Raw genomic sequence first — 27,262 nt, forward strand, 5'->3', positions numbered from 1 at the left:
AAGCCTTTTGTAACCAACTGATACACTTTCTACAGTGTGTAAAGAAGGAGGATTCTTTGTGTTGTGTTTGTTTTGAAAATAAAAAAATAAAAAAAAATATTAAAAAAAAAAGAACTGCAAGGATTCGCTTAAGAAATACGGTAAGAAAAGTCAAAAAATGGAGCAAACTCACTTAACAAAATTCTCACTTAAAAACATAGATTTCGGGCTCAACTGTAGTCGTAAATTGAAGATTACCTGTATGTACAACTCTGTCCATAACCATCCAGTGCCAAAACTTTCCATGTAGTCAAGTTCTCTAAAAAAATATATCAAAAACCCAGCTAGAAGATGAGGAAAGCAATTTCCTGTTTTGAACTGACAAGCCATTGCAGAGGTCTGCTTCTAGTCTGCCTTTAAAGCAGAAAAGAGGTGAAATTAAAGAGAAGGACATTAAAGAAAACTGTGGGAATGGGTGGATTGTAAATAACAGCATACACTGCCGGCAGTAGCAACCCAGCTTAAAACAAGCAGGGAGGGATTTCAGGAAGGGGAACCAGATCCGAATATTTATCTCTTAGTCAGATTGCCTCATTCCTTTTCAGCCCGCCTTATCGGCTTCATCAGTGACCACATCCCTTTCACTGTTCGGCTCCAAGTTAATGTTTGACCAAAACTGTTGCCTTTCAGCCACAGGGAACAGATCTTGTGGAAAAGGGCAGAGACTACAACAGTACTGCTGGTCGGGTTAGCTGTTCTTTAGGGAGAACTGAGAGCTGTTTTCAGCATTGAGCATTTCCTGTCTTCTGTCTCACCCAAAACAGGTGAACAAAAAGCTTTCCTCAGTTTGTTTTTTTCCTATCTCATTGTTGCTAATTTGATTGAGACAGATGATTAATTCAATAAGGCCTGAGGGTAGGGTGGGAAATGCGAGAGATGAATGTGTTATTAAAACTTCACGTCTGTTTGTCCTTACATAGAACAAAAGATTCTTCAAATCAACTGGTCTAGCTTCAGAGTAAGTGTGGTGGGATGTTAACTGTCAGACTAGAGAGAGAGTGACCTTTGGTGACCTGCTTTTCTCTTCCTTTTCCCATACTTAGTTTCGCTCATGGAGGCCTCAAAGGATGAGGATTGTTGGCACCTCATTGATCACAGCCACGTGAAAGACTTTGAAGTAGACAAATGGGTGAAGATCACGCTTGCCCTTATCTATAGCATTATCTTTGTGGCAGGGATCTTGGGCAACAGTGTCACCATCCGGACTTCCAAAATCCTGCAAAAGAAAGGCTATATGCAAAAAGCAGTGACTGACCACATGATAAGTTTAGCATGTTCGGATCTCTTGGTGATCTTACTGGGGATGCCTGTGGAATTCTACAGCATCATATGGAATCCTTTCTCCACCACAAAAGGAGATCTCACCTGCAAGCTGTACAGCTTCCTCTTCGAGGCTTGCAGCTATGCCACTGTGTTACATGTGGCCACCTTAAGCTTTGAGAGATACATTGCCATCTGCCACCCGTTTAAGTTCAAATCTACTTCTGGAACCTACAAAGTGAAGATCCTCATTGCCTTTGTTTGGATTACATCGGTGCTGGTGGCCCTACCCCTTCTCTTTGCAATGGGAGCAGAGCACCCGTTGGTAGACATCCCAGGGCATCGAGGGCTGGCTCTCTGTGAAAAAGTCAAGTCTCAACGTCTGCCTGAATTTAGTTTAAATGTGACAATATGTACCAATTTATCATCCAAATGGAAAGTCTTCCAGTTTAGTATTTTCACTGCCTTTATTGTGTACATAATAGTATTGGTTTCTGTAACATTTATGTGCCGGAATATGATTAAAGTCTTGATGGTCTACAAGCAAGGAATGGTGGAAGTAAAAGGAAGAAAAAAGCAATCCCAATTTCTAAGGAAAACCGAAAGTCCAGAGAGCAGAGGATCCAAGAAACAGACTCTTATCTTCCTAGGTAAGTTCATAATGGGATTACCATACATTGATGGGTGAGGGATAGTGAGTAGTAAGAAATGGGTTACAAAACAAGAAAGATATGGAAGAGAAAGGATAACCTGAAATGGAAAATTAATGGCAGAATTGAATTAGGCTCTATATCTTTTCAATTGACTATTTGTTATTCATTATGGAAATATTCCTGCTCAGCAGAAAGCAAGTGACACAAAAATTATCTGGTGCAAGCAACATGAATGTGTATTTAAGAGGAATGGATTTATTTCAAGTTGCATTTCTTTATACGTAGAATCCAACGCCTGCATTTTTCATTGCGTCTCCTCTATGTATCCTATGACATTTTTTCATCATTATTTAAAGAAAGCTCTCTATTTTTAGAGAGTTGTACAATTGTTGCAGCCTCCAGATGGTCTCATTGGGTATGGGTTGGAAGTTTGCATCTCTTCAGTTAAGTGTGTCTTTGTGTGAGGATGGAATTCCTAAAATTCAATTTGCTTTCACAGTCATGTTGTTTGATGACACTGAATTCATTCCCCTTAGAGAAATAAAACAAAGTTTGATGACCTCACAGCATTTTATAAGCAACAAGAAGGGAAGGATGGAATTGGGGGGGGGGGTCTAAAATAGGAAGTATGATAAATATATTGATCCATGAATATTCTCTGAAAAAGCAACCCAGGCAATTATTTGAAATTCCTATCTTTGCAATACAGACCTTGTCAGAAATATCTGAATTTGGCAGGATTTACATTTACATCCTAGAAAAGAAGGTTAAGGCTTACTAGCATGGGCTACAATCTTCAGCACCAAACTTGGAAAAAGACAGTTAATAATAATGCTAACAATCTATTGATTTGTATAATATTAGGTTTTGCAAAGGCAATTTGTACCATATATCCCATCCATTTCTACCATAAACGATCTCTACCATATATGAGTGGCTATATAAATGTGATTAATCAATTGATCCAGACTTTCAGAAAATTCGCCCCAAGATGTATATTTAACCTTGCCACTTTATTTCACTGGCCATGCTTCTTTGTCTTTAACATAACTCTATCATGTAAATCTTTCCTAATCCATGCTGAATTTCTCTCACCTGGATTTGCATTGAGGGTCTAACAACAAGGTTACCATACATGGACTGTAAAGATCTACATCAGGGGTGTCAAAATGGCGGCCCGCAGGCTGGCTGTGTCACACACTGGCCACACCCACACCAGATCCGCAAAGAGGGGAAACATTGCGAAGCAACAGGTGACGGCAACGTGAAACGGCGAGTTTGACACCCATGATCTAGATCAGTGGGTCTCAACCTTCCTAATGCCGCGACCCTTTAATACAGTTCCTCATGTTGTGGTGACCCCCAACCATAAAATTATTTTATGTTTTCCATATTTTTTTGAAAATATGTGTTTTCCGATGGTCTTAGGTGACCCCTGTAAAGGGTCGTTCGGCCCCCAAAGGGGTGCTGACCCACAGGTTGAGAACCACTGATCTAGAAAATCATTGGATAACAAGTTTGTGGTTATCTGGTGCTGATCCTCATATTTCCAGTTATGGTAATCATAGGCAGGGGTTGACATGAAGATGTCAGTTTTGCACGCTCTGAAACCTCCTTGGGATTATTCATCTTTGCAGGATTTATATATTTATATTTATATAGTTATATTTATATAGTTATGTTACTTTTGAACTACTATGCTTGTTCAGATTTCTCTGTAAGTATGTCAGGATATATAGTTATGTGCTTGGTAGAAGCCATGCATTTGCCCAAAACTCTTAAGTGGAGATTATACATATTGCATGCAATTGAAGGTATTGGATTAGAGGTAGTTAAAAAGATAACCATTCTTTCTTCACTTTCTTTCAAATTGACACTAGTTTCATTAAAGTCTTGATAATTCTTAATTGCTTTCATGTGTTGTTCTCTTCTGGAATTTGTTAGGAATTGTATTTATTAAATGACTGGCAATTACATTAGATTCTGCTTTTTCCTTGCCACATTTTATTACTCTAAACCTTATTAAGTTGTCATCTCCCCATTCTGAGAAACATGCCAGATTGTCATTCACTGGGCATTAGCACTTTATTTTGGTTTCTTAACTTTTCATCATGTTCTGCCTGAATGGCTGCCATTCCTTGTTTATGCTGGCTTGCCTCCTACAATTATCATCTTCTATTAAACTATCATGAGTGTGGACGTCACCAAGCCAGTTATTTTTTGGATGCCTTTGAGAGTCCACCAGATTTTGGGGAGGGGGGATGAAAAGTAAATTAAAATACATTAGCAGCTATTGAGTATATAAGTAGATTAGCAATTATATTTATAATTTCCTAATAGTTTGCGCTGTTACTATGATCTGTAGCCAAAGAAACTTCAACTATTTAACTTACTACAAAATGAATGCAGTGAATATTGCAAATTCCCTTCCCTTCCCTTTATTTGGGGGGAAAAGAAACAAGAAAATGTGGTCATGCTGTTACAATTCTGACCAAATACTAAAAAATAAATAAAGCAATTAAGGTGGCATATTGTTTATTGCTGGTTTATTGTTGCACTAAAAAGAATTGTTCATAAACGTAACTGTGAAAATTAATATCCCATTTTCAGCTATGGGGAGTACTTTTCCTGTATTGTTTTAGTAATCCCTATAATGTGTGGATTCTAATTCTCAGAATTTACAATTAGGAGACCAAATGAACACTGAAGAATGCTGAACTAACACATATTTGTACTTTGTGGTGGGGCAATGTTGACTTACAGGTAACTACAGAATACATAGTTAATGAAAGTTTTGGATTCAGGCTCTAGACATTTTGCTCAAAGACTCTTTAGTTTAATTCTTTACACTATCTTTCATCTATATCCATTTCAGCATTTTAATAGATTAGTTTGAAGAATCAATGGTATATAGCATGTTAACAAATAACAAATACGTTAACATATTTTTTTTACGTTTTTCATTCCATATGTGGCATACTTAATGTGCTTTCAGTATATAGCTCCATAAGCTGATGTCATTTCATAACACTCTAGGTACACTGCTGTATATTAAGCAACATATTTTGTTTCATCATTTTGTGAGTTAGGGTTTTCTCTTCTGTTGATGTGCCAATGTGACTAGTGATTGTATAACCTGTGCTTCTGAAGTTCATAAATGTATTTTCTTAGGATTTCAGTAATATCTGAACCAAGTGATCAGCTGTTTGTGGGGTGAAGTGGGCATTAGCTGTTTTTCTATTTGGACAGGATTTTTCCTATCTGACTTCACCTATCTGTAGCCTAAGAAATCCATCTAGTATAACAGTACATAGACAGTACATGCACTTTTATTCCTAAAAACAAATAGTTGTCACCACTATTGCAAACAAATGATATACTATATTCTGGGGGAGAAATACATTTTGCTTATGTGCCATCAAGTTGGTTTTTCTTTGAAAACATCTCATTTCTCATCCAAGAAGCTTCTTCAGATCTCTTCCAGAAGCTTCTTCCAGAGCTGAAGACACTTCTTGGATGAGAAGCAAAACATCTTCAAAGAGAAACAAGAAAGTCCATTTGCCTCTTGAAAAAGCACCTTTGGGACTATGATCAGAAAGAACACTAAGGAGTCATTGTTAGGAAAATACATTAATTTTTTTGTAAAAAGATGCCCTGTTGCCTGCAGTGGTTAGTGGTTTTGGGGATGCATTTCGGATAACTCTTTAATATGTCTCACTAATTTTCTTCGGTTAGAGAAGATATTAATGAACAGGAAATAGGAATCATGGCCTACATCCATGAGAATAGCACATTTGAAGTTGTGGCTTTCATAAGAATTATGGTTTGGGGTGCTTTTAATTTAGACTAAATGAACAAATATATTGTTTACAAATTGTTGAATTTAAATATTTTGATAACAATATCTCTGTCTGAATTTCATTTAACTGACGGATCAAATTAAAACAAATATTTGCTTGTTCCAAATATATTTCACATTTAACATGAAATGTAAATGACAAACACAGAGCAAGATGTCTTAAGGAGTCTAACAGTAATAATAACAATTTATCGTCTTCCTCCCAAATTGTTAAAAGTAATAACTTCTATAAAGCAGAAATTAAATTCATAAATCTACTACTCAAGTCAAAGTGTATGAGGTTTTAGTGCTACATTTTGGTTTTTGAAAAATAATGAAAACAAATGGAATACATGTTAGAGAGGGAATGGCAGTGAAATGTTTTCTGTGCGCTATTTAGACCCTAGTATTGAATTTCAGGATGAAAACAGAAAAGTAAGATAAAATAATAAGCCTATGAAATAATAGCTCAAAAAATAACCTAGTAGTGAAGAATGTAATATTTGTTTCTAAATATGAACTGTAATGTAGATGCAGGGTTAATATTTTGCAGAGAGTCGCTGGGAAATGTATTTTTCCAGGGGTGGTTATTGCACTAAGGGTGATACAACCTCTACTCTGGATTTTCCAAAAGCAATTTTATAAAGTCAGTACAAGTATTAATAGGATGACCAAGTGATACAAGCCATTGTCTTATGGGCAATTCTTTGCTTGGCTTTTTCTTTCCTTTTTTTCAATTTCTCTATCCACCAAGATTCCTCCCTCTCCATTTTAGTGTACATTGCCCTAGTTATTAAGATTAATCTGGCCTCCAGCATTCCATGTATCAATTTATTTACATTCACACACAAAATGATGTAAAATAATCCCCCCATCTTAAAAATACTGACAGCCCTTTGAAACATTGCATCTGTATATTTGGTGTGATACAAACCATTCACCTATAATTCATCTTTACCTACAAAGAAGAAAAGGAGAGACTCATTGAAATCTAGCTAGTAATTACTTTGAATGACAATGCACTGTTATCCATGCTGTTTTCTTGGCAAGAAAATCGCCATGGTTTGCCATGGCTTTTTTCCAAGATGTTTTCAATTTCCAAAACTTAGTCGACAGTGTTGGGATTTCTGGTAGTGTCTCATACAACTAGTAATTTTTTCCAGTATTGCTTAGCTCTATGAGATCAGCCAAGACACTGTCATCCAAAGTAAGCTTTGAAAAGGGATCTAAAGCTGACCTTTGGATTAGAGAAGAAATGAACAAGCAATTTCCTTTCAGGAAATATTACTCAGTTCTGGAGAAAGAGGAAAGCTTGAGAAGGAAACTCAAGACAACTCTGCCTTGATTTGATTGAGTACTAGAGGAAACAGAAAGGAAGGTAGACATTTTTTCAAAGTTCTGTGATTCTATCTTGGTACAATAAGGAGCATTTTTGACCTCACAATCTTCCAACAACTGACAGCTTTACTCTTTATTACACTGAAAAAAATGATTTGATTTTTAAGCTTTCATTACTATTTTTGCACCAATGAATTCTCTCTTCTTTTTCTCTAGTAGCTCTGAGCTGAAGAGCATTGAAAACCAAAAGGCCTCATTCCTTACAGAGAGAATGAGCAGAGGGCTAAGTCCCCCAGGACGTCAGTAGTGAACTGGTTCAAAATGGTTGATAGAAGCATGTTTATTTTGCTTCCTGCCTTTGTTCAACTCTATGCTTCTGGAAAAGGTGTTGTAGGGGAGGAAATTGCTTGTAGGAAATAGATGTGCAGCCCTGACAATTGCTGTTTTGCTGCTCCCTTTTAGGCTTTAAAACAGAAGGTATATTTGACTGAATATACAGGATTGCTGAAAATCAGCAGTCAAAAGGCAATACACAACAAGTGCAGTAATAAGGAAGACACAAGGGTTTTAATGAAAGTGTTGGACATAGACTAGGAGACCCAAATTTAAGTCTCATCCAACAACCTGAGCTCCAGGGGTAGTATTCTTTTCTTTTTCTTTCTTTTCTTCTTTTTTCTTTTCGGATTTATATGCCGCCCTTCTCCCAAAGGACTCAGGGCGGCGTACAACATTAAAAAACACACATCCCAAAAGTTAAAAAGAAATTAAATACATATAAAAAAAAAAACCTCATTAAAAATGAGTTAAAATTAACAGGCCAGGCTGGCTTCCTGGAAAAGCCAACTTTTTAGGGAACGTCGGAAGGACCAGAGGTCAGGGATTATGCGAAGCTCCGGGGGCAGCTCATTCCAGAAAGAAGGCGCTCCCACAGAGAAGGCTCTTCCCCTGGGGGTCACCAGCTGACACTGTCTGGCCGACGGCACCCTGAGGAGGCCAACTCTGTGGGATCGTACTGGATGGTGGGAGGCTACTGGTGGCAGTAGGTGGTCTCGCAGGTACCCTGGGCCTAAGCCATGGAGCGCTTTAAAGGTCATAATTAATACCTTGAATCGCAGCCGGAAAACAACTGGCAACCAGTGCAGGCTGCCTAAAAGGGGTGTAACATGGGAGCACCTATGTCATGGGTTGACCCCATGACAACCTGCGCGGCCCCATTCTGGACCAGCTGAAGCCTCCAGCTGCTCTTCAAGGGCAGCCCCATGTAGAGAGCATTGCAGTAGTCCAGGCGAGAAAGGAAGAGGGCATGAGTGACTGTGTACAGAGCATCCCAATGCAAGAAGGGGCGCAACTGATGTACCAGGTGAACCTGGTAAAAGGCCCCCCTGGTCACGGCCGTCAGGTGTTCTGAGCGATTTTATCCTGCAGATTCTGAACAAATTCTTCAGCCCTACCCTGCAAGGGGTCTTCCCCAGTTCCTTGGTTAAGTAAGGAGCGGGTCACCCTAAACAGGGCAGCTGGGCGGTTATCTGTGGACGCGATAAGAGCGGAAAAATATTGCCGTTTTGCCACTTCTATCGCCACTAAGTAGGATTTAATATGAATTCTTACTAGTGTTCGATCAGATTCGGACCGGCTGGCCCTCCAGACCACTCTCCAGGTGTCTTTTCTGGCGTTTCATCTCCCGGAGCTCCTCGGTAAACCAGGGAGCCACCCGGGATCGACACCGGGTCAGAGGCCGCAAAGGCACAATGCGATCCAAGGCCCCAGCGGCAGCCCTATCCCAGGCTTCCACTAGGGCTTCGGTCGAGTTGTGAGCAAGGGATTCAGGAAAAGTCCCAAGCTCCATCAGGAACCTTTCGGGGTCCATCAGGTGCCTGGGGCAGAACCATCTAGTTGGTTCCGCCTCCCTGCGGTGAGGGGTAGTGGTATGGAAGTCAAATCTGATGAGGAAATGATCAGACCATGACAAGGGTTGAATAGAAATATCCCCTAAATCTAGATCATTCATCCACTGCCCAGAGACAAAAATCAGGTCGAGCGTGTGTCCCCCATTATGGGTGGGGTTTTGAATTAACTGAGTTAGGTCCATAGCTGTCATGAAAGCCATGAACTCCCGAGCTGACTCGGATGTCTCGCCAATGGAAGGCAGATTGAAATCCCCCAGGACCATGAGCCTGGGGAAATCAACCGCCAATCCAGCTAACACACCCAGCAGATCCGGCAGGGCCGATGAAACGTAGCAGGGAGACAGGTACGTAAAAAACAGATCCACCTGAGCTCCAAGGCCCCACTTCACAAAGAGGGACTAACTCCCGCCTATCTGAGGCACAGTGACCTCCTGAGGTCTGAGACTTTCCCTAATAACCACCACTACCCCCTGCCCCTGCCCTGGGCTCTCGGCTGGTGAAACGCCCGAAAGCCTGGTGGGCATAGTTCGCTAAGGGGCACACCCTCTCATGGCCCAACCAGGTCTCCGTAATGCACGCCAGGTCCGCTCTACCCTCTTGTATGAGGTCGTAAATGAGGGGAGTCTTATGTACCATGGACCTGGTGTTAAGCAACACCATCCGGAGACCAGGGTCCTATAATCCCGAGCACCCGGGGGTGCGAGAAGGGCGATGAGGGTCGGAACTCGCAATCTCTCTTAAACAGCAAACCCGTGTCCTCCGAACATCATTTGGCCCTCGGCCCCCACCATATCTGCCTCTCCCACAAACAGTAGAGAGGGTGAACCCCCCAATGGAATGGCTTAATGTCTCCCCCAGAATCCCAACCCTTCCTAGCCCTCCCAACCCGTGCCCATTAGTTAGCTCTGGCCTGTGCCCTGGCAGACTCTCCCCCAAGCCTGTCTGAGCCATCCGAATCAAACCCCCCTCCCCTCCTTAAAATTTGGTTTAAAAGCCCCTGTAAAAAACCCTTAAGAAGTCTCTTCTTCGCATGCCATGTCAGCAGGTTCTGACCAGTTCTGGAGAACCGATAGCAAATAGGAAATTTTGAGTAGTTTGGAGAACTGGTAAATACCATCTCTGACTGGCCCTGCCCACATTATTCTCTGCCTCCCAAGTCCCAGCTGATCGGGAGGAAATGGGGATTTTGCAGTATCCTTCCCCTGGAGTGGGGAGAGAATGGAGATTTTATAGTATCCTTCCCCTGCCATACCCAACAAGCCACGCCCACCAAGCCATGCCACACCCACCAAGCCATGCCTACCATCGGGAGGAAATGGGGATTTTGCGGTATCCTTCCTCTGGAGTGGGGAGGGAATGGAGATTTTAATAGTATCCTTCCCCTGCCATGCCCACAAAGCCACGACCACCAAGCTATGCCCACCGAACCAGTAGTTAAAACTTTTGGATTCCACCACTGCTGAGCTCCCTTCCTGATTTTCAGCAGCTTACTTTTCTCCAACAGGCTTACGCTATAGGTTGTTATGGAAAGTAGAGGCAAGCCAATAGATGCTAAAGAAAGGGCTATGAAAGCAATAAATATAGCAAGGGACTTACATATCCTTTTTAGAAATTCTAGCTCTGAAAGTGAAAACATTAACTAATAGAACAGCACCACAGAAGAGAGTGATTAATCTCTAGCATCACAAATTACAATCTAGCTGCTCACTGTTGACTCAACTGATCTTCATCTCCACCGTCATCTCCTTCCCCACAAGGTCTATATGGGCTCGCTAGAGAGTTTTATTCCTATTAATTGTGATTATAATTGACTTTTAATTGAAAAGTGTGGCTTTTTATTTCATGGACTAGAATATTTTTATGAAACGTTTGTTGGGTTGAGAAATGGATTTGGCTTAGGAACATAAGAAGTGAAAAGGTAATGCCTAAATGTTGGCATTTGGCATTGAATTGAATTTAATCCATAAGGTTAAAGAACCAAGACTTATTGCCTTCCAAAGTAAGATAGGTAGATGACCTTTGCTTCTAAAACTCCTTCCTTCTATAAGAGAGCAGCAGCAGCAAGACACCCCCCCCCCCATGGCCTATTTCTTTTTTTCTTTTCTTTTTTTAAAGTGGTTGACTGTTTCTGATCAGTAAATTGATGGTTTTTAAAAATGTGACTATTTATTTAGTAGAGTGTAAAATAGTTTTACCATGTAAATTTTACATTACATTTGCATTTATAGGTCGGTGCAGAATTAAAAGATGGGAATTCAACATTTGCATTTAAATAAAACATTTTTGATAGTTGAATGGTGCACAAATCAGAAAGTATTTCCTGCATTCAGATAATTTTAATGTTTCCTTTAAGGAAAATTAAAAACTCTACCAGTTATGCTGAAGTTTGAAAACTATTTTTGCTTTTAAGATATTGTTAATATATTTTTACAGCTTGGTTTAAAAATATATTGTTTTTTTAAAAAAAATCCTTATGGTCTGTAGTGAAATCTGCAACTAGAGTGGGGGGAGGAGTGAAGAGGGTGTTGAGCTTAGAGTCCTTGCACAGCTGGAAGATGAACAGATGTTATCTCCCACAGAATCCCTGAAACCCTTATCTGACTCTTCCCAAGAGAATGGAATCAGTCTGGCAAGATTCTTGTTAACAGCAATAAAGAAGCAACTTTGATCAGCTCGTGATGTCATTCTGGTTCCTGTGTCTGACACAGTCTTTGAGCTGTTGAAAATAATTATAATGTTTCAAAAGCTGTGCATAAAAATATATATGTACCATAGTACCCAAGTGACTTCTGTGTTTTCACAAAAGTCTTAGTCAGTTCAAACCAGACAGACAAGATATGGAGAAACAGAGAAAGTCTGCCCTATGTGACTAAGCAGTTTCCCCTTAGGCTAATTAATGTTACAGTTAACAGAGTCTAGAACTTACTTGCTATCGATAAACGTCAGACCTTCATGTAGTTCAATATTTGAATGGATTTGTTATGTTAGAGATGCAGGGAGTCCTGTTATGATCAACAAACGCTTTCATTTCAGTTTTTTAGGTCAGTTCTTCATCTGTATCAATAGTGCAGCTCTCAAATCTTGCTCAGTCATTAAAGTACAAAGGTATAAGGGAAACATAATTCTTCAACTCCTCTCCAGAAGCTTTATTTAGAATTAGCATAAAACCCCTGTCTGAGATCTTCACACTAATCTGACATACTTAGCAAAGGACGGAGGCTTCAAAAGAAAAAGTAATAAGTGCTGAAACTGGCAGGCATTGCAATAGTTCATATCCGCAACTTTCACTTTGGGTGAAACTTCATTTTACGAGGAATATAAAAGGAGAGGGCCAACGCTACATTTGCAGAGGGAAATCAGTTCAAATGGAAGCAGGGGTATTTCACCTTTCCTACACACTGATGGTCTCCAGGCCAATTTTAAAAATTGCTTTTCCCCCCAGCCAAGTTCTAGATGGAAAAGGCTAGTTTCAGGAGGCAAAAGACAAAAGCTTTTAAAGCTATCAACACACCCGCAGGCACGCACGCGCACACACATTGTATTTGCCTGAAAAGTTGGAAAAGTTCTGAGATCAGAAGCTCATATGTTATTTTTGTACTTTTTTTGGGGGGGGGATATTAGTATTTGTCCTATTATGAACATAAGTAAAGAACAGGACCAAACATGGAGAAATTTTGAAGACAGGGACTTTGTCAGTGGACTAGGCCATGCTCACAAAAAAGTAAATCATTACTTTGGCGGGCTTTAAATACTTCTTAATAATTTGCTTTATAGGTTAATGAAAACATTAGCTGTAAGAGTCGTAGGTGATAAATAGCCTGATATTTGCAGTCACAGTAAGCGAGAGAGTGAAGGAAAAGGGAAACCCTCATTTGTTGCTAAATAAAGCTTTGCACTTCTGAAGTATATATTAATCTTTGCAGTGAGCTGCTTTGAAGACATTTTGCATGGCTGACCTATAGAGCCCATTGTTGTAAAATATGAATTAGCGGCTTATGTTGGCTCTTTTTTACTTCCTACCTCTTAGAGAAAAAGAAGGAAAGCCCAGCGTCTGAAGCCGAACACCTAATTTTTTCACAATCAATTTAGTGTTGGCAGATTAATGTATAGCTCAAAATAAGGGTGCCGCGCATGGAAAGAAATAGCCTTTCAAAAGATCACAGAGGAAATATATTTTCTGAGGCACCTGGCAAATGGATTTGCAGTAGGACAGATTACTTCAAGTACTCTGCTAAAAATATGTGCTTGACATCTACGGATGACTCCGGTGCAGTAAAATTTGACAATAGTGTGACTTCTGCTACAGCAAAATTAGATGTTTCTTCATAGGCAGGAAATGGTCTGCATTTGGATCGCTGTTAGATGAGTTTTTCTTCTTTTACTGAAAAAGATACAGCTTGAGGGTATGATGAAATTGAAAGAACAACTTGATTGATTGATTTTAAAGGGGGGGAAATAGCTACAGTTCAAGTTCGTTATTTAAGTTCCCTGAACTTCAAATGCATTTCTTCTTTGGCTTGGCTGATAATACCACAGATGTATAGATTAGAAGTTTACCCAAACGAAGCAGACGCTCACTCCTTCTACAGCCAGCTCAAGCCCGGGGGTACCGGGGGACTTATCTGATTTTGTTGCAGGCCCACAGCGAGCTTCAAATCAGCCAGTCCCAGAAACTCAAGCCGTGGCCCGGGAAAAGTTCCAGGAGTTTCCACCAAGCAGAGCTGCGGAGCAAACAGGTCTGTCCTACCTGTCCAAGGAAACTCTTCCAAATGAACTGTGTAGGTCAGGCAGAATAAAACAAAAGCCCGCCTACCTGAGTGATTATGTGACCACTAGGATTATCCCTTCTAAGAGGGGAGGGGTGTTAGATATTCACCCTGTCTACTGTGGTTTCCACCAAGGTCCTCTGTTCCGGTGGAAACAGAGGTTTAAGCCTATTGGTTGAGAGGTCTGACAGTTCCCTATAAAAGGGCTGCTGTCAGACCAAACAGTTGCTGGATTGTTCACACTTGTTACTTGTTAATAAAGAGCTGTTGTTACGATAAGCCTGTGTCTGCTTTCTCAATACCCAATCTAACAGATTAGGTATCCAACGATATCCAATAGTCAATCATATCTCATTGTATCTATCAAAATCATGTCATTGTGGGTGAATTTTTGGCACTGAATGTTAGGTTCCATCCACTGCCCTTTAAGTGTGATCTGTTTGTCTTTGAAAACAGATCTCACATTTTATTTTTGGAGTGAGAAATGGCATATTTTAAGCTAAAATGAGTGACTTTTAGCAAAGAAGTATCAATTTAAATCCCAGATTGGATGGCTTTAGAGGTAAACTAAGCCTTCTTATGTAAAAGAGATAAGACTAACTAGCTTTCTAGTTGGACAGAAGAGGAAGGCCATTTTTGACAATATTCCCTGCCCACTGCACTGACTCACACCTCTGAAATCTCCTTCACTGAAGAGCTGATGCAGAGAGGGAGAAACTACAGAAGGGAGCAAAATCAGTGAAAAAGACTTTCCTTCCTTCTTCCAATTAATACTTCTGTTCATAAAAATAGAATTCAGCCAGTCATTTTGTACGCTCCAAAAATGTAATGTTTCAATTTAAGAAACATCTTTAGTTTTGAAGGAAATACTGGAGACTATTTGTTTCTTCATAAATAACTTCTGTAGTTATAACTCAACAGCCCACTAATCTGTTCTTTTAAAGTCCAAACCCTTCCCTTGTTAAATAGATTGCTGTGCAGTATTTCCAGTTTCTAAAAAAAAAACTTAAAAATCCTAGAATGTGACTTTAATTGAGAAAATAAGTAGTTCTCCTTAAAATTTAGGGTGTTTTGGAAACCCATTGGAATATGAATTCAGAGCAATACAAAGAGATATTCAGATTCCAAAAACACCTTCTGAAAACTCTAGTGTTGAGCTTTTAGTCATGATGCAATTTATTAGCAAATGGCTCTCATAGTATGCTTCACATCTGTAAGTTTTAGAAAGAACGTATGAAGTTTTCAAATAGAGATGAAAATGCTTTGAAAATAGCTGTAGAGATTTAAGAAATTTAACAAGTTGAAGGAGCTATTTCTTCGGAAAAAAAATAGCTGAAATCTGCCAAGAGCAATTGATTCAAATTCAGAGACAAGCGTTTGTAAAATACGATTAATTCTGAACTTTCCCTATGAAAAAGACAAGTGATCTCTTGTAGTTGCCATAGAGATACATTTACAAAAGTTGTTTCAACAGGGTCATAGAAACCTGTTGGATGGTCCTTACTGAGTAGAAGCAAGACTTAGATCAGAGGTGTCAAATTCACGGCCCATGGGCTGGATGCGGAAGGCACTGGCCACGCCCATCCCCGGTTTAGCGAAGGGGAAAAAGTCATGATACATCATATAATGACAGCGCAACGCTGCAAGTTTGACAACCCAGATCTTTTTATAAGCCAAATCCTGTAATAATTATGTAGAAGATTTTTTTTTGCAAAGAATGGCTAATGGATTGTGGTTGGGAATCTACAGCAATCTATTAAATGATAATGTAATTACCCCAAGCATCAAATGGAAGCATCTATGGGTCTCTTTCTTTCCATTCTTCTACTGTAGTTAGGAACTATTTTCAGAGCTTGGTAGGGAGGAAGTATGCTAAGTTTGTGGTATAGTTATGTTTCCAACTGGATTGCTTACAGAAAGAGTTTTCTTTGTTCTTTAAATTTTAGCCACATTTTCTTTCTTTTTTTTGTTATTTATTTTCTTTCACTTTTATACTTATATTTTACAGTTGTTTTCTATGAATGATGGTTGTAGGATGGGGATTTAATTTTCCTTTTAAAAAAAATAAAACAATGTGAAAAGTATTATCTTTTAAAATAGCATTTTAATGGGAAGATACAATGAAGTTTATAAGGAAATGATTAATCAAATTCCAGAAGCTGTTGTAGGAAAGACAATTTATCAGAATCTGAATTTAATATGTGAAATATCTATATTTTGTACAGTACTTTGCTTGTAACAGCAGGTTTAATTGCAAAATAATTTGCATTACTTCTGAGTATCCAGTTTGCAAGGTGGAAGATTCTAAATTTTCAGAAGAGTTAGCAAACAAGATTTCCGTTGAGGCCTCGAGGGAGACTACTCATAAACAAACCGAATCTGATTACCCATGGTGATACAATCGACATTACTAAATGGAAGGGTACTTCGGGTAGTCTGACCTTGTAGATATCTTAATATTATGTTAAATAGAAAGCGGATTGCTGATAAAAAGAATACATTATTGTAGCATTAAATAACAACAACCACATCTTGATCTTCTAAATTTTGTTTAGATTATCCTGGAAAAAATCCAGAAGGACAGATTACTGCGGCTGCTGCTGTGAATTGTCCAAAGCAGGCTGGCTTTAGTATACAGGTAGCCCACAATGTACAATCATTCATTTAGTGGCTATTAAAGGTTACAGCAGTGCTGAAAAAAGGAGATTTACAACCGGCCCTTGCACTTATAACCTTTGCAGCATTCCCACAATCACTTGATCCAAATTTAGACAATTGGCAAGCATTTATGACAGTTGCAGCAACCCAGAGTTATATGATCACCATTAACAATTTTCCCAGCCAGTTTCCCACAAGCAGCGACCACGGGAGGAGACAGATTTGGACTGAATTATTCATTGAATAACTGCTTTATTATAACTGCTTAATAACTGGTTATTAAGCATTGATTTGCTTAATTAGGGGGGGGGAAGGTTGCACAATTGGGTGTGACCAAGCAATTGCCTTACTTGGCAAGAGAAATCTTAGTCCCAATTGTGGTTGTAGCCTGTAGTTTAGTGAAATGCCTTTCAATAGTCTTTCAGTGGGCTACAATACGAAGTTCATAAACTTTCTTTAAGCCCAGGAACTGAAATTGTTGAAATTACTGATTAAGCTTAATTATGAATGAAGGTGAGGGAGATAGTGGTAGACTCCTTTGTTCTGGTTTTCTCTCCTGAACTTTTCCTCTAGGAATTCTGGGGCAGAGTGCAAAGCTAAGTTGCATTTCCCAGTTGTCCTGTCTTCTTTCTGTTAGAAGTGGAAAGCAGCAATTATTATTTTTTTAGAGGACATCAAAACCATTTTCTTAATACAAAAGGTTTAATTTTGTGAGACATGGTTAATTGGAATGGGAAACAATGGGAGAACAGATAATAGCTTTAATATTCAAAGGTGAAAGCTTTAATAAAGCAACTGCAAAGTTGCCATAAAAATGGGTCTTATCTATTTAGAGTTAGGGCGAGATAAGCAAATCACTAACTCCGAGAGCAATAATGATGAAAGATTTCAGTTGTATTCCTTTTAGACTAGCCTCTGTTTTTGAAAGAGAATCAAAGGGTTTTAGGGTATGTTCTAAACTCTGGGGTGCAAATTGGTTTATGGAGCAACGTTGCAATCTATTTACTAGTAAAAGCTCTTTAGATTTGGGTTTAATAATGCAGTGATAACCTAAACCTACAAAATGTTAACTGCTTAGGACAATCAGATGCTTTGGTTAATTCACTTTTATTGGTAACCTCAGTAAACAAGCAGTATATCATGATATAATTTAGGCAACTGGTACCATTGTTGGTTTGCACAGATTATAATGAAACACAGAGCCTGGCCATACATACATATTACTCAGAAATTGTAATTAGACCTGATTTTTAATTTAAAATCAGCCATTTTCTCTAGGGCAGCCTTGGCTCTCTGATGAGGGAGTCAGCATTTCAGCCAATTTTATTCTCTTTTCAAATGGTTTGCTTAACCCTCATTAGAGGGAGGGGACTGTTTAACATCTAATACAGTATCTGATGCCAGGATTCTTTTTTATATTTTTTAAACACTTTTTAAATATCTAAAACCAGTCAAAGCTAAGAGACCCTGGGTTGCACTACTTTCTTTCTAGCCTAAAATTTGTAGGGTCACAGCAAGCATTCTTTTTTAATATTATTTCCCATCTCTTTTTTTAAAAAAACTGCAGATACTAGTGGCTGTGAGAATGTTTGTTTTCAAAGCATGTTCTTTAATTCTCAGCTACAATCTGTAAGTCACTTCCAGTTTGCTCGGAGGGTGGTTTTAAGCGTTCCGAAGGCTTCAGGGAAGCCTCCGGACGGTCCCTGAAGCCTCCGGAGGGCCTCCGGGGGGGGGCTCTTTTCGTCCTCCCCAGGCTCCTATAAAGCCTCTGGAGCCTGGGGAGCGTGAAAAAAGCATGTAAAAATGGGGGGGGGTCACACGTGCGTGCCTGCGCATTGGGGGGGTCGCGCGTTGCATTATGGGTGTGGCACATCTGCACACAACCCCCCTGCATTCCCCCCACTTGTGGCACGCAAGCCAAAAAAGGTTCGCCATCGCTGACCTATATGGTTAAATGGACTGCTGAATCTAGTCCTGATAGGTTTATTCTCTTATGTTGTGCCATGCGATTATGAAGTGGCTGTTTTGTTTCCCCAATGTACAGATCTGCAAATGGCTCGCTGTATTGTACTGCAAATACCACATTGCTCAGTTTATGTCTGGGTGTTTTATCCTTGGGATGGACAAGCTTATGCCTTAGTGTTAACGTGTTTTAAATTGTGCCTATATGTTGTATTGGCTGAAGATACTCCTGAGCAGAGGTGGTATTCAGCAGGTTCTGACCAGTTCTGGAGAACCAGTAGCGGGAATTTTGAGTAGTTCAGAAAACTGGAAAATATCACCTCTTACTGGCCCTGCCCCCATCTATTCTCTGCCTCCTGGGTCCCAGGTGATTGGGAGGGAATGGAGATTTACAATACAATAGCAGAGTTGGAAGGGACCTTGGAGGTCTTCCAACCCTCTGCCTAGGCAGGAAACCCTATACCGTTTCAGACAAATGGCTATCCAACATCTTCTTAAAGACTTCTAGTGTTGGGGCATTCACAACTTCTGGAGGCAAGCTGTTCCATTGATTAATTGTTCTAACTGTCAGGAAGTTTCTCCTCAGTTCTAAGTTGCTTCTCTCCTTGATTAGTTTCCACCCATAGCTTCTTGCTCTACCCTCAGGTGCCTTGGAAAATAGTTTGACTCCCTCTTCTTTGTGGCAACCCCTGAGATATTGGAACACTGCTATCATGTCTCCTCTAGTCCTTCTTTCTATTAAACTAGACATACCCAGTTCCTGCAACCGTTCTTCATATGTTTTAGTCTCCAGTCCTCATACTATTTCACAGTATCCTTCCCCTGTCATGCCCACCAAGCCACATCATGCCCACCAAGCCACTCCCACAGTAAAAAAGATTTGAATCCCACCACTGCTCCTGAGCTTTTCGGGATATTGCAGAATATCCCAACGTTACACTAATTTCCTTGCCCTACCCACATGTATACATATTTTTTCAAACTATATAAACTGAGCCTTCTGTAGGACCCAGGACCCTCATCTTCATTTCCAAGAATGCCCGATAGATAGCCAAATAAGTCTTACTAATGGAAGAAATGCAACCTAGGACTTGTTTGCACTTTGCCCACTTGCCCAAACAGAAAAGCAAAAGATAAGCAGAGGTAGCTGTTTGGGTGTTTTATTTGCTGTGGCTGGATGAGTGGAGAAAAGAAGGAAAACAATGATAAATTCAGTTGTACAATGTATTATTGCAGTAAATAATGAAGTAATATCTTTGGCTTTATCTGGACTTGGAACACTCAATTGAACGGTGTAAGCAAATGAAAAGTTAGACTCCCTAGCTGCACTTCCCTTTAATGACCAGGCTTTGCCTGGAACTCTTCGATAGTCTCTCTGTGATTTGTAATTATTTTCTGCATGCTTTAATGAAGAAGTAATAACCCTTTAAATGTTTAAGCAGCCTTTGACCTCCAAAAGTTTAGCTTGGTATTTGGCTGCTTTGGGTATTACTTTGCTATCCCCAGTTGAGGCAAAAGAGTCTAATTATACTGTGAAGAAAAACTCTCTTCTATGCTCTGAGAAGCCAATTAAAAGTGACAGTATCTGCAACAGTTTGTAAACAGCTAGTTATGTGGTAGGCAGAAAAATCACAATGCATTTTGCTCTCCTTCCGCTCTCAGATTGCAAGTATCCTAAAGGGCCTACAGAACAGTTTTCTATAAATGGTATCTACCCAATGTATTGCAGTCCCTGATGGTTAACATGTTATATTTGAACCCAGAAATTATTAAGTTTGGTTCATTTTCGGTCCAGGTAATATTTGGCTGTTGGGTATGCACCTCTTTTTGCTGAAAGGATCCTAAAAATTCTGAGATTGCTAATTCTGAATTTTCATGTTAGATCTCTTTATTGTACAGAAGGCAAAAGTAAATCTTAAGCATATCTTATTGCCCCTCAAGGGGTTGTAATAAAGATTATTCCTAAACTACAGGCAAAAAGAAAACTATATGAGAAGGTCTTTGAGAGTAGAGGAGATTGATAATATAAAGAGGACTGCTGACTTTGGATAAATGTAAGGAAAGGCAACATATACACATAATAAAACAACAATACATGTTTGATTCCAAGAAGGGAGTGTGGATGAAGATCTATCTGTAGAAATGCAAGACTCTAGAGGTGAGAGTAATACAGGTAGTTGTTGAGTTACAATCATAATGGAGCCTGCACATTACAGCTGCAAGTTCTAATGGTTGTAAAACAGTTGTGTGGTGTTTTTTTTTTACAATGGTCATACAGCGAACAGAGTAGTCATTAAGTGACTGTGGCAGTCCTAAGTGTGAACCCATTGTTCGTTATCGGCATAGTTTTGCCAAAGTACTGATTTTCAGTAAGACCATCATAAAATGCAGTCACATGACTGCGGCATGCTGCAAAAGCCCATGTAGGCATCATGTTATTGAGTACCCAAAGTGCAGTCACAGGATTCACATGGGGAAACACATTAGAACTTCGGATCTCAGTCGTAAGTCCCCTTTTTCAGGTAAGTCCTAATCGGTCATAAGTTGATGATTACCTGTAATGGGTTATCCCTTGAATTATTTAATGTAGTCATTGTGATTGAGGGATCAGATAATAATTTGCATTACTTTTATAGTGTTTTTTTTTGCATCCTCCATTTGTAGTATATAATCTTTATCTTTGGGGATCCTTGGCCCTTGTATTGGCTGGGAGCCCAGTAAACTCCATATATCTATGTGTGGTAATAAAACAGGTTGATTGCACTTTATTTCCTTTAATTTTCCTGTTCAGTACAATCCAATACAATCAAAGTATTAGTACTGGTTTTCACACTTGAATTTCTGCTGGTTTCTTTCTTTGTGTTGGTATGTGCCTGGACACCCAGACAAAATACGGTCACAAGAATGCTAAATGCACTGAGTTATATTTTCTACACATCTGTAGTAGTGTAATATTCATCTGCTTCCCACATTGTGCTATGCTATGGCTTACTAAGATAACCCTGCTTGGACTCCCACAGAACCAATTAAGCCAAATGAACAGAGATTTACTAACCTAGTATATGGGTTCTCATAAGGTAATAAACTAAAACCAAACCAAACCAATCAAGGGAGCATGCTGTGTTTTAAAAAAGCTTTCCCCAGTAAGCGAAGATAAACTGTGATGGCCAGAAAGAATTTTGGAAGGTAGAAATTGGTATAAGAATTCTGATGATACAGTGGCTAAAATGCAGTATACTGCAGGTTAACTCTGACCATAGCCAGGAGTTCGATTCTGGCTTGTTCTTGGTTGACTCAGACATCTATCCTTCTGGGGTGGTTAAAATGAGGGCCCAGGTTGTTGGGGGCAATGTACTGACTCTGTAAACTGGTTGGAGAGAGCTGGAAAGCACTGTGAAGTAGTAGATAACTCTTATAGCTAGTGCTATAAGAGACAGAAGCTATTTGGTTGATGAAAAGTCATCTTGATGCATCAGCAAAACCACAACAACAAAAACAAAAGCCCCATCCCTCAGTTTTGTGTAAGATTGGCTCCTAAAGGAAGTCCTTGTTTTCGAGAATGGTAAAATCCTGGCCTAGCTTGGAGACCTATGTAGTTATCATCATAAGAGTGGGAACCCTCTGACCTCAGCTATCCCAGTTTATACAAAGCAATCTATCCTAAGATTCTTACATCATCAATATTCAGAGTATGATAATTTCAACATCAGGTACAGCAAAAATATAAGCAATTAAATGTTAATTACTTGGCCGTTGAGTATTTTGATATTAAATTAACATACTTAAGCACAGGTAGTCCTTGTTTGGTGACAGCTTTGGACAGTGACCATTCTAAATGTTGATGAAAAAGAACCTTTGCAACATTTATGGCCTTCATGGCATGTCTCTCTCTCAGTCACAACTTTGCCACTGCAATCAATTAATATGCGTTATCCTACCTATGAGTCATTTTTTTTTCTTTTTCTCTCCCTTACTACTGCTCTCTTTCACCTTGAAAGATTGGACATGAGTAATTGTAGAGTATTGGAAAACTATTGGACAAATAGATGATGGTTCAGGATTGGGGTGACATCTGCCCAGTATAGAACAACCCACCCACCCCAGCAGCATCTAGCATTATGGTTCAAATTACTATGGTAAATAAAGAGGAAACCTACTTTCTATAACATCCATTCCAGAGATGGGTTCCTACTGGTTCAGACCGGTTCGACCAAATAGGTAGTAATTCAGCCGGCCACATGCCTGAACTAGTTCTATCGTAGCACCATATGCACCACCATCTTGTTTTTTGTTTCTGAGCATGCACAGAAGCAATTTTTTACTTCTGTGCATGCATGCATAGCGCCCAACAAGCATGCACGCACCTGAAGCATGGCAGTAAAAGAAGCCTGAACCCACCCTTGGTCCATTCGTTTATTTACTTTCAGATCCAACCTCCTGCAATAGTTTAAGTTCCAAAGTATATAATCTTGTGCAAAAAGGAATAGAAAGTTGATACTAAATTCTGTGTTTGAGGGAGGTGAACTAAAATGGGGCTTGAATAGTTCTGTTTTCATTCATATTTCAAAAGCTGAAGATCCAAAACATTTAAACAGTCAAAGCCTGCACAGCAAATGCCCTTTCGCTGTGATGGGGAAAATTAGTTTACCCTTCTCAAGCTGCTGTGAAGTGTAAAGGGGCCCGGATCTTTGTTTACTGTCACCTTCCCAAACGGCTGCCAGACTGTGAGTAAGGCATGATAAAGGCAAATCATAACCTCTTGTTAGCCTTCAATCACACCGCATTATGGATCGGAAGAAGGGATGCTGCCTCAGCCAGGTTGGCTCCATGCATAGGATTTGCATTCCGAAGCAGCAGTGAAGAAAAGTGCATTTGGCCTCTGCATAATTCAGAGGCATGAAGTCCTTTAACAACATCACAAGTCTCCCTTTCATTATCTTCTGAGATGACCATTTCCAATTTGGGTTGCCAAGGGCATTTTTGTCTTAGTGTAAGTATCCTTAGCCATTAATGTAGTTCTTTAATCAAGCAGGAGAGAGAGAAAGAGAGAGAGAGAGAGAGAACCCACCTCAAGGGAACCCAAAATTGATTTCCCTTACTGCCGAAGTAATATTTTATCTCATGAAAGATCATCTGCCAGTCATGGAAGCAGTTAATGCAAACTCCTTTACATTAATGCAAATCAAATCCAAAAAGCTCATCCTTTGTGCTGCAGCAGTGTTAGAAGTTGCGTGGATGAAGAAAAACACCGGTATTGAAAGCTGGAAAAAAAAAATAGAGGAACAACAAATGAATCACATTCTGTGGAATCTCAAGCAGGTATACATCCTAGCAAATGTCAGCATTCTCATTAAAGGACTTCTTTCTTTTAAAATGCATTTTAAAAAGAAAAAGGCCTTAGGATGCTTTACTGGTTGTTGAAGTGGCCAGGCTTCCAAATGCTTCTTCCAAGAGAGTCCCTGAATATATTGGTCTATTCTGGCACCTAGCAAAAGTTGAGCTCACTATGAAGAACTTTAGAGAGAACTAGAGAGCAAAGGATCTTTTTAAAAGCCAGTGAGAAGCTTCTAAAAGGAAACTAGCAGATAACTGAGCTCCTGGCACAGGGGGGGATTGCCTTGGAAGGCACGTTTGAAGGCAAAGAAAGTTGCCAAGTCCCCAAGAAAGAATTAGAGAAAATCCACTGACAGGTTATATGTATTAAGATAAATGATATGAAGATGGTATATATTAAGATAATGACATAGATGTATGCAGAATTAACATTTCTCTTCAGTCTAGCACAGATGCTGGGAGACTAAAAAGCGAAGTCACATAGGTATTAATTAATTCATGTGGCAACCATTAGATGAAGAGATTATCTGGGAAAATAATTGTTTAAATGTAATTGGGAATGCATAGGTGTTCCCATATGTTCTCAATACCACATCTCTCTTATTTCTTTATATACCTTTTAAACAGAAAATGCCTTAAAAAGAAAACATTATTGTTGTAATTCTAGGTTAGGGCTTTCCTTTTAAAAAAAAAAACAGGCTACTTGAAAATTCTTGAGGGTGACTTCTGTGAAGTTAATAATTTTGAGTGGTTGAAAATAATGAAGTAGTACTATTTCCTCTATGAGGAAAAGCATAGACAGTGCAGTGAGACTATTATATGGACAAAGATGGGAAAATATCAAAATATCCACAACGGAGGAGTAGATTGTGAAGATGGCGGAATAGTAAAACTATTTTTGATCAGGGATAAGACAAAACCTTTATAAAAGACTGGAAACTTGTTATGGACTTTTTGCTGAAAATAGAAAAAAATGAATTGGTGATTTATGGATTTGCTGATTAAAAGTATTGCATATAGGAAGAAGAGAATCACATTGTGACTTTAAAAGTGGGAGGAGAGATAATGAATTGTTATCAGTCTTCATTATCAGATGGAAAAAAATGGGGACAAGTACAAATATTCTAGGCTTGTATTTTTTGACTTGGCAACTTTAAGATGTATATTTGCTGGCTGAGAAATTCTGGAATTCAATTCTTAAATTTTCCAAATTAAAAAAAAACTCTGTTCTAAGCTCTTACAAAACCCTTTCTCTGGATTCCAGTTATGTTATTCTCCAAACCTGAGGATGCTTATTCAAATAAGAAATCAGCTTTGTATATGAGTGAAAGGAACTTATATTGTTGAACCTTTCCACATCATTTTGAAAGTAAGAAACTTTTCAATCTAATGCTTAAAGATTTATATTCATTGCTGTATTTGTTTTCTCTTGTTGCCTTCTACTTTTCTCAGAGACTTAAAGTACACCAGGTTTAATCAAACACAAAATGCAGTTTCTCAGTAATTAAATTCTTCTTGTGCCAATTATGAAGCAGTAAATGGAAACAAATATTATGTACATCACCTTTGTTATTAGAAGCTGTCAAAAAAGAGCCCATCAATAGGATTTTAACTTTAAAGTAATCTGGGAAATTTCATTGTTCAAAATAGGAAATTCAGGATATGTAGATAAACATCTTAGTGTCTCTGCACTTTATGTATACTTTGATGAGAGACCATATGTTGCTTAAACTTAGGCAAGGGAAAAATAAAAGAGTCATTTCTTTCAAATGTTCCTGCTGAGGCAAATTTAATCTAAACTGAAGCGTACTTTGTCCAGGAAAGTTCTGCATCCTATAAACTTTGTGAAGGAGTTTTCTTCTCTTGGATCAGCTGCAAAGATTCTTGTCTTCATTTGTTAAAAAAAAAAACCTTGTTCCTCAGAATGTAAAGGCAGTTCATGACTTGAAACTTATTCTGGTAAGTATGTTTCTTAGCTTCAAAATGGAATCCAAAGACGTATGTATGTATGTATGTATGTATGTATGGATGGATGGATGTATGTATGGATGGATGTATGTCTCTCTGTCTGTCTGTTTGTCTGTCTACTTCAGTCAAGCTTTTTTAAACATAGTAGTATGAAGTACTTCTAATTTCTATACTACATTGATTTCTGTTGCAGCTCTAATCATGATCAGGATTATAGGAGACCCACATTGATAGGCAGATCAATGCCTGTCTCTTAAGTCAAGTTTCATGGTTACCAGTTCTAAGCTTCTGTGTCAACTATAGGTTAGCTTTTTAGAAGGAACCTAGTGAGACTTGTCCAGAAAATAGAGGTAAATGGTTCCAAAAATTGAGGCTCTATTGCCTTCAATTTACAAAGATATACTTACCTATACATTCCCTCATGCTATGCATTCATTTTGGGGCAATGCTCTCAACATAGTTTCTCCCCACGTTAAATTGCATCTGTTACAGAACATAATAACAGAATTGAAAGGGACCTTGGAAGTCCTCTAGTGCAGACCTGTCAAACTCCCATGGGCTGCATGCGTCATACACTGGCCAAGGCCATGCCCATTTAGCGAAGAGGAAAAAGTCCCGAGACATCATGCAACGTTCCATGACGATGTGAGTTTGACACCCCTGCTCTAGTGCAACCCACCATTCAAACAGGAAACCCTATACCATTTCAGACAAATGGCTCTCCAATCTCTTCTTTAAAAATCCCAGTGTTAGAGCACCCACAACTTCTGAAGGCAAGCCCTACCACTGGTTAATTGTTCTCACTGTCAGAAAATTTCTCTTTCATTCTAGGTGGTTCTCTCCTTGATTAATTTCCATCCATTGCTTCTTGTTCTGCCTTCAGGTGATTTAGAGACTAGGTTGACCAACCTATTGATAAAACCTCCCCATATATATGAACAGATTATATCATCACTTCATAGTCATAGTTAAAATTGAAACTCAGCAAAAAGGACAATCAATAAATAAATTGACCTTAACTGAGTTGATAGTCATGCAGAGTTTTGATTTGCTTAGCAATGTTTTTTTTAATGTATTATGAATAACTGTGTTCAAACAACTTGTTAAATGATAAACCAGGAGTTTGAAAAGTGCAGCCTAGGGCCACATGAGTACAAGAGCATCTGTTTTACAGTCTCAGAGCTAGTGGGGAGCTTTGTTCTGCATTAGGAAGGGGATTAAGGGGCAAAATAGCCTCAAGCCTTTTCAATATTTGAGTCATTCTGTTAAAACTCCTGAAAATGGGTCCTGCCTCCCCCCCCCACCCACTGTTGAGGTGCCACGCCAAACACGATGTAACTCCTGAAACTAGAAAAGTTGCTTTAACCATAGTGACAGAAGCTAGGTCACAACACCCTGAAGCAAACCAAACAAGCCATGTTTTGATTTAGCACAAGGGAGATGTGAGCTTGGCCATTATCTTATTTCAGTTTGCTTGGTTGCAATAAAGTCAATAGACTAAGCGGAAGATACTTTTCTACAACATGATTCATCTTCAGT

At 39.1% G+C, this 27,262-nt stretch overlaps 1 protein-coding gene across 2 annotated transcripts in view; it reads left to right on the forward strand.

The window, feature by feature from the left end:
- Nucleotides 1-662: 662 nt before the first annotated feature.
- Nucleotides 663-27,262, forward strand: part of GPR39 (G protein-coupled receptor 39) — a gene marked incomplete at its 3' end in the record, with an annotated part of 180,575 nt that continues 153,975 nt past the window's right edge. Inside the window, exons 1-2 of one of the 2 annotated variants that reach the window (XM_081935814.1) lie at nucleotides 663-803; nucleotides 1,083-1,949. In XM_081935814.1, the coding sequence (XP_081791940.1) occupies nucleotides 1,091-1,949 (859 nt within the window). In that variant the 5' untranslated portion in view covers nucleotides 663-803; nucleotides 1,083-1,090. The remainder of the gene's footprint in view (nucleotides 804-1,082; nucleotides 1,950-27,262) is intronic. The other variant, XM_081935815.1, reaches the window with a different exon arrangement.

This window comes from Natrix helvetica (assembly GCF_964273705.1).
Source record: "Natrix helvetica genome assembly, chromosome: 1".
NCBI lineage: Eukaryota > Metazoa > Chordata > Lepidosauria > Squamata > Natricidae > Natrix > Natrix helvetica.